The sequence below is a fragment of the Protobothrops mucrosquamatus genome, unplaced genomic scaffold, assembly GCF_001527695.2.
Source record: "Protobothrops mucrosquamatus isolate PMUCROS unplaced genomic scaffold, P.Mucros_1.0 scaffold803, whole genome shotgun sequence".
In the NCBI taxonomy this organism is placed as follows: domain Eukaryota; kingdom Metazoa; phylum Chordata; class Lepidosauria; order Squamata; family Viperidae; genus Protobothrops; species Protobothrops mucrosquamatus.
The window spans coordinates 614662-623504 of record NW_015387069.1 but is presented as its reverse complement, the minus strand read 5'-3'; the positions used below and the strand labels follow the sequence as shown (position 1 = coordinate 623504).

At 39.0% G+C, this 8843-nt stretch overlaps 1 protein-coding gene across 1 annotated transcript in view; it reads right to left on the bottom strand.

Annotated features, from left to right (window-relative positions):
• The window catches only part of MXI1 (MAX interactor 1, dimerization protein), a 59865-nt gene extending 52664 nt beyond the window's left edge, over nt 1-7201 (bottom strand). The window contains exon 1 of the mRNA XM_015818835.1: nt 6891-7201. Within this exon, the coding sequence (XP_015674321.1) occupies nt 6891-7125 (235 nt within the window). The 5' untranslated portion in view covers nt 7126-7201. The remainder of the gene's footprint in view (nt 1-6890) is intronic.
• Nucleotides 7202-8843: the final 1642 nt, after the last annotated feature.

Sequence of the window (8843 nt, the reverse complement as noted above, 5' to 3'; positions counted from 1 at the left end):
CCCGGACTTCCCAAACCTAATCCCAGGATAATATTCATATATGAGTAAACAAATACTAATATCCCTAACTCCACAAAATATCTTAATCTACAAAAAAGATAGAAAGAATAAACAAAAATAAAAAAAATCTAAAAACCTAAGTTATATTCTACCACTCTATGCTTCTTTTGAATATAAACAATCCATCTTCTCCATATTGTTTGAGGGATCTTCCAAAGCTACTGTTAGTGGCAGCACAAAGAGCATTAACTCTACTGAAATTCTTATAGGTTAGCATAAGTAAACAATATTTCATTTCCAAATTCAGCAATAATTACTGATCAAATATAATTTTAACTAATACTTTTTCTTTTGGATACTTCATCCACATTTTTGTTCCTCAGCAATATCCAACAACATTACTTGGCAGGCTATTGGGATTATAGAGGAAGAAAATGAAACATAAAATATAAAGCATAATTTGAAAAACATTACAATGGCTTGCTGCCAATGATTATCACAGATGTGACCTAATCAAGTATTTTCATTCCCTACAGAATACTATTTTATTCTTCAAAATAGTTCAAAGAATGCATCACACCCTTGCAAGCATCACGTTTATTCCATACCAGATGCAATTCCAGAATGACATACAATTTCCTGTAATTTAATCATTTTGCTCCTGCTAGCTCTGCCTCATAAAAAAAAAAAGTAAATAAGTAAATAAACAAATAATTACTATTACCACCCAGTTTCTTTGCTTTTAGGCTACACTACAATCAATTTCAACAAAAACTACAAGATTATAGCCTATGAATTAAGAAAAGAAGAAAAAACTTAAGCTACAATCTTCTACTTTAATTCAACAATATCAAAGCATATATAAGCAATGAAGTACATTAACTAAATGTTAATTCTTTTCCTGATGCATTGGGGATAATAGTAAGTTTCCTTCCTAGTTATCCAGGTGCTAAAATTCAAAGGTTTACAAGCAAGAGCATCTCTTTTATTCCGAATAAACTGTTATTATTGTCTTGTAAATAATAAATTCTCTATATATCAATGGCATATGAAAAAAGCAAGTAAGGTTACCCTTCATGGCTAGCACTGTAATCGAAGCCACAAATCATTTTGTTATCCCTTCTGGACAATCTCTTTATTAGTGAAATGCTTCTACTTGAAGATAAACAATGCCATTCTTTGTACAAACCTCTAAGCTGTATAAAAATTGCTAGTGGCCCAGAAAGAATTTGATGGCTGCAAACTGAATAATATTAAAACATCCCTGTTTTCTGCAAAAAATTGAATCCACGCAATGCATTTTCATAAAAATAAAAGTCATGAAGTTTATAATAGTTTTTATGTCAATTACCAAGAAATCAGGAGGGAAAGTAAAGAGCATCAAAATGGTGGCAGTCTGGACTGAACAACTGAATCATCTCCTATTTCATGTACTCACTGGATACATGTAAAAAAGGGGTGGGGCTTGGATCATTTGGTCATGGCCTCCATGTTGACTCCTGTGGACATCCCTGCCAGTAGCTGAGCACTCTTCAGAAACAATCCTTTGCTATTCTTTCCTCAGGGCCATTTCACCTGTCACGCTTTCAAAGAGAAGGATGCTAAAACTTTATATTCATGTAGCAGATTTCTACATGAAGTGAATATGGCTCTGCAAACATTTCATGTTCTAAGATAAAAAAAAGTTTCATAGCATGCAGGAATTCTCACGCAAAATCCCACAGAAAAAGCAGTGTTTTTCCACAGGATGTTGAGGCTACCACTGCAGCTTCAGTCAGACAGCTGCAGCATAATCCTGGGGAAGGATTTGAAAGAATTTAATACAGATTGCTTTGTGCATACCTACCCATATTCTGAACACTCTATCTTAAATTCAAAATCATTGCACAACCATATTGATAACAAAGTTTTTATATAGTAGTTTTTCTCATTTTTAAGCATTTGTTAAAGGGATGATTAATTTCACAATTGTTTTGGGTTTTGTTCATTTGAAGCATTTCCATAGTAGAAATTTAATGTGGGTTTGCTGTTTCATTCCTTCCATCTTTATGGGGCATTCATTTGCCAGTGCCACCTAATTATTGTTACTCTGTGTTTTTTTCCTCATTCTTCTGTCTTTTTACTCAGACTTCAAAAAGAACAACTTTTAAAGAAAAGTCATTTGATGTCATAGCTACAAATGCCTCAAGCTACAAAGTGAGATTTTGACAATGATCTAAAAAAATCAACAGAGTTTAACATTTATTACAAAACTTGTATCATGCCAGTTTGCAAAATCAGTATTTAAGAAGAACTCAAATACTTTTCATTTATATATTTTAATAGAAGAGCCAAGTAGCACTTATAAAACCACGTTTTAAATGTTTGATATTTTACAACTCACTGTAATTGCAGGAGTGGAGTACAAAATTTAACAGTAGTGCATTATGTTGTTTCATTACACACGTGTACACTTTAATATATAAAATACCTTATTAATGAGTTTATCAGTATACATCAGAAAAAATGCAATATTGTCAATAGTATGGAAAGCCAATTACAGTATTAATGTTAATAATAAATTAGGCAATTTTAGGGCTGTAGTACCATAAAGTTCATGAAGTCATTTGCTGCATTATTTTCAATCAGTCTTTCCAATCTGCTGCCCCCCCCTCCCCCAGAACAACTGGAAATTCAATTGCTAAACTTCAGCTCTCTTACCAACTATGGATGTCCCAAAATTTGAAGTGTAGTCCTGGTGCATCACGTACACAGTTGCAGTAGCCTGTGTCACATATTTAGAAATCATTGTTAAAAACATGTTATGATTCTCTTTATAACCTCCCAAATGAGCAACTAAAAGCTTTTATAGATAGCTTTGGGCATAGTGATTAGTGATGTCTAGAGAAAATAATTATTCTTACATAGATCCTATGTAACAAATCCTTTTTTGCACAATTAAAAATATTATTTTTCCTTAATGAATCCAGAGACATTTTTCCTGATTTTTACTGTAGCCGATACAGCCTTTTTCTTTGCTGAATATAGAAATCTCTTTCACCTATCTCTTTGGATATACAAACACAGAAGCTCTTACAAAAATTAAAGTTATACTAAGTAGAACTATGTTGCAAATGAAATTGCTTTATTTAAAACACACAAGAAAAACGTGAAATATAATTTCAATCAGCAATAAAGGTTTAATATTAAACCGATTGTCAAATGGTTTTATGAAGCTGTGATTATGCCTGTAATTGTTACATTTGGGGTTTATAAGCTTAGGTGCTTGAAAGCAAGTAACAGAATAATAGTTACTGATATTGCTATTTTTTTCCCTCTTGCCTTTTTGCACAGAATTTTGCTCAACTTTCTAGTACAATTAAAGGTTTTGCTGTTCAGAGATGTAATACTCAACAAACAGTTGCATGCCAGGTAATCCAATTTACACTAAAGCAAACAATAAGCAACATAAAAGAGTTGCAGGTTTCCCTTAAAACTCCAGGTCAACCCTGTTTTCATTCGGTATAGGAAAAACGATACTAAACGTGCAACTGGTAAACAAGAGGCGACTGCAAGTTAGCCTGTCTTTTCCATACTAGCAGTTACAATATTGGCCTGGACTCGTAAGCCTTTGACATTGCACTAAATTAAAAGAAAAGCGTACTGTAAGACTGCAAACATCCTGGAAACTTTTAGCGAGCCATATTCGTTTCTGATAATATAACTTGAAGGATATAAATCCTGCTTCAGGAAAAGTAAATACAGAAGGAAAACAACAACACCCCACACCTTTCAAACATAAATAACTTCTATTCCCTAACAAAGCACAAATGTCTCTCCCTGTATATGCATAAACACGTATCGGGCAAACATTTTAGGAACAACGTCGCCGATACAGGCTAAATGAAAGACGCTTAATCCCTCGTTTTGCAATCTCGTACGAATCTGCCACTGCCCATATCGCTGCCCATGCAAGAAAGGATCGGAATTCGTGGAACCCGTTCAGGCCCTTATTGTTATTGTGAATCTCCAACTTGGAAAAGCTATGAGCGCAAAGCAGAACATTGTCGCTTTAAGCCTGAAACTATGACATCATCTGACCACAACTCCCAACAAGGACACTCCGCTCCATTCCAGACTCCTCCCATTGATCTTCAGGCTCAGCAACGCGTGACATCATAGGGATAAGAGAGCGGCCCATTGGCGGAATGGCTGGAAATAACCACGCCCCCCAAGTTAGAGTAGGGCCAATAGAAAGAGAGGAGTTTGTCTCCATGTGGAAACCATGTGGTTCTAAAAAGGAGGAGGAGCTGAGACTGATTATACTGTAAGCTAGCCAGGCGGATCAGAGTGCAGCCGAGGCAGCGTCGTTTGTTTTTGCTTCGGTGGAACTTTAAGAAGGATGTGGGGGTTGGGATTTCGAGAGGCTGTTAAATGTGCACGTCTTGTTTACGTTTTTAAAAAGACTTGCACTGGCCGCTCCCACGGAAAAAAAAGTTTTAAGGAAAATTCAAACGCGTGGGTTGCCCTCAACCTAAGTCACTGCAACGCTGAAATGCACACATGGGGAGCAATATCGGCCTGCTGATTTGCAAAACGTGCAAAATCCGCGAGTCTTGTTCCTCGATCGGGAGAGGAGTCACGGACATTGAAAGACACACGTTGGCAGCCCAACGGAGTTGTGTTTTCCACCGAGATGTTATTGCTGAAACCAAGACAGGGCACATCCTCGCTCCCATTTTATTCAAACGACGGAGAGCATCCAAAAATTACAGATCCTAAATGACATTGGTGTTCATCAGGATATAGATTTCTATAGGGTAGAAATATTTCTGTAGGGGACACGCAGTGAATTCAGATAAATTAGTTGGCTACGGAGGAGACCCGTGTCTTGAATATTCTGATTTTTAAACATTTAACGCCTGAAGTAACAAAACACATGTTCTTGGAAACAGTTACTACTGAGTTCACCCATCACCCGCCTCGCAACCTGTGTTCAAACAATTAGGGGCTGAGTTTCCTACCGAAAGTAGTGAAGGAGCTGTGCCATAGTTTTGTTGCTTGGCTTGAAGTGGATCGCGAACGCCGCGCGCATGTTTGTTTTTCTGCCTCTCTTTGTTTTCCGCAGCAGCAAAACGGGGCAGCTTGGCGAAGTCAGAAAAAAGGGAAAACGCCTAAAAACCCAACTAAGCTCTCCTGGTGGGGGGGAAGAGATGCTTTTGTGCACGACTGGCTTCGGGGAGCGGAGAAAACAACGGAGGCAAAGCTGACCTAGTTCTACCCGCACCATCTCCAGTTCTAATGAAATGAGATGGCCGGTATAAACTGATTAGTGCCACTTTGGCCGAGTTGGACGCCACCTCTCCGCCCCCTTGGCTTGGCTACCTGGCTAGTTTGCTCTTTGCCTACGTGACTTCCCAAGGGAGGGGAGGGTGGGCGGACGGATACCTCCATTAACTTGGCAGCCCGTCTTCCTTGAGCGATCGCGTTGCGCGGAAGCCAAGGCCCTGCACCTCAATCCTAAAAGTCAGGGTGCCGCGGAAAGAACCGGATTGACCAGAAAGCCAAAGGCGCTGGTTAAAAATACTCCCATTGATGACAGCGAGCGTGTTAGCCATTGCAAAAGTGGAAGGAGGAGTTGGGGGGGGGGGGGAAAGGCTTTGTGAAGTCTTCGCATTACCCCGTCCTCCCGGAAACAATGCCCATATATCCACTTATTCATGAAAAAGATGGGGAAGAGCAAGGGGAGAAAGATAGGGCGGTCAACAAAGGCTAAGCTAGTTGAACTGCAGTGGAAATTTACACTTCGGAGAGGGGGTGACAGCGGGGGGGGGACACCCATATTTGTACGGCCGATTTGTAAGGCAAAGCATCGCGCGAGGGGGGGGGAGAAAGAGGTTGACACATACAAATAATATACTCAAAGCCAAAGGAGAGTTAGGTTCTCTCCTCTCCCCCCCCTTCCCACTGCAGGGGTTGACGCGATGCAATGCTTTCTTTCTTTTTCTTCCTCCTGACCTTCGCTGTTGTTAAACTAGATCAAACACCAGCCCTGCTGGTTAAAATTGTTCCTGGCTTGTTATTGTTCTATCCGGGAGGCTGCTCAAAAGACGCTGCAAACGAGCGTTTCTGTACGGATTATTCTTTTTTTGCTGACGGCAACATTAGCAAGGAGGGGGAGGGGTGTTGGGAAACCCTTTTCCACAAGGGGGGGATGTGCGTGTGTGTGTGTGTGTGTTTATTTTTATTTCCCCTTTTGTTCTTTTCACAGAATACTCGGCGAGGTTTTCTTTAAGGAGAAGAGAATCACAATCTCTTGGGTTTGCAGGGAGGGGGGAGGAGAAGGAAGCGAGAGTTGAAAATGATAAACAAGGCTTTTTCCTCCCATTCCTTCTAAAATCCTGAAAGTGTTTTCTGTTAGTCTACAGAGAGGATCATAAAGTTTGTTTTGCATGGTCTCCCCTCCCCCATCTCCTAGTTTGGTCAGTTTTCGACACCCCCCCCCCGCCCCCGCTTTTGACACATTAAGAGCCTTTTATGGGGACATGACACTTCACAAACACACATATCCATACATCAAAATATACTTCTAACATGACAGCATTGTTCTGGATCACTTCATAACTAATATGTGGTGGTTATGTTTTTGTTTTGTTTCTAAGAAAACCGAACAAAAACAAACTAAGAATATTTTCTAATGAAATCCCTTGGGACGCACATGAATTCCACTGGACTTAGGACAGGGTTAAAAGATTGAAACAGCCTCATCTGGCAGGTTCAGCTCTGTCTGTCTTGTTGTATCTTCATAAACATTTTCTTTATTTTCTGTTGTTGTACATGCCTAGTTTTAATATATGTTTGCGTGTAAAGAAGCAGCAGAAGGAGCCAATGAAAATCAAAACTCCACTTACTTTTGTTTTCTTTCTCGATTTGCTCCAGGTAGCTGGCTGCTTCCAGCAAAATCTGCACATTCTGTAGGAAAGTGTTGATCTTCTCCATGGAGTCCTCACTGCTGGTGTTGAAAATGTCACTGAATGGGCACCTGGACATATTATCTATCACTGGCAGTTGCTGCTGCCCTAGAACAGCTTCCCCAGCATCACCTTCACATTTGAGTTCTTTCCTTGGCCTGCCACGTTTCCCCATTGCTTCTGCAAATGGAAACTTTGAAATGTTTAAAGCCCTTTTGGCCGACTTTCCTCCTCTTGTTGCAGTTTGTGTGTATGTGTGTGAATGTCTAAGAGAGATTGAATGAATCAAGAGACCTCTTGATTCAAAGACTCCGCGCAGGTCCTAATGCTAGCATTCTTCTGTATACATTTTTTTTAAAGTGGCAATGGAAGAGTCTGGTTTACCTACAGTACAATAGTGAGGATAGAGTGTACCGTACGTCACTTTCAAAACCATAAGAAACAAGGGAAGCGGAAGCAAGCCCAATTTGGATGAAACCCATAAAATTACAGTTGATCATTACACATCACCTCAGAAATATAGAATCATTTGAAAAAAGCCAAATGGCTCCCTATGCAAAGGAGGTTGCGGCTTGCTTCAAAATCAGTCAGTGGGGTAAACAGAAAAAGGAATGATGGGTAAGAAGAAAATATTGTAAGTGCCCATATATCTTGCTGACAATTGAGAAAGCCCATGGGAAAAGAAAAAGCTGAAAAATGAACAAATTAGATTACATTAAAAACAATTCTGCACAATTTTTAATAAACAATTACTTAAGCTGCATGTGCATTTGTTTATAAAAGAAAAAACACAATATTTAAAATCCTATTTGTATCTGGCTTAGATGTTATGATTATTGTGGTGAATGTCCCCTGCCTGCCAGCATCTCATGCTGGGCAATAAACTCCCATCCTCATGAAAAGAAAAGTCTTTCCTTAAAACAGAATGGACAGCTCCTTGAATGAAGCATGGCTTAGGATCACATACTATGCAGAGGCATACTCCTCTACCTCTCTCTGCTGGAGATGAAAAAGGGAAGACGCTGGGGAACAGGAACAGCCGTGGTCACAGCTACTGATTGGTTGGAAATCTCCAAAATACTGGAAAACTCAGGAAAAAGAAATATTGTTTAAGAAAATAGCTTTTTCTGTAGAAATAAGCCCTTTAGTCTGGTGTCACACAATGAACTAAATACTAAACTATGGTATCTTAGATCACAAATGCAGCTAAAAAGAAACAAGCATGATTTTGTGCAAAATGTGAATCTAGACTACATTTAAATATATGACATGACACTATGAATACTAGGCTTATAAACTGAAGCACCTTAGGAACACCCAAAGTTGATAGCACTCCCAACCTTTCTTTTAGCTGGTCCTGATGGCTGGGTTGATAACAGGTATTTTTTGACAGAATCTCTGAGTTCCCATCTCTGCTTTAATATTCAGGTGGAAGGAAATAGAATCATTTTAGTTGCCTGCTATTCCAGATTTGATTTTGTGAATAAAAGATTGGCTTCCTCCCCCATATTTCCTTATTAGGCCAGAGAAGAAAAGAAAATCTTTCACTAAAAATTTAAGCCTGGGGAAAGAGAGATTTGTATCTGATAGACATGAACTTCCTTAGAGACCATTCGCTTATGGGCACAAAAAGAAAAAAGGCCTGCGATAAATATAACGTAACAGTCATATGAATATAATTGGTGTTGTGTTATTGTTTGTTAAAGTGATAAAACCTAATCCAGTAATTTACTATACAGGTACTCCTCAACCTATAACCACAATTGAGATCAGAATTATCTGTTGTAAGTCAGTGTAGTCATATGTCAAATCATCATGTGAATGGATCAGATTTCCCTACCATTTTTAGGGTGGTCATGCAGCAAATCACATGGTCATTAAGTGAATCCAGCC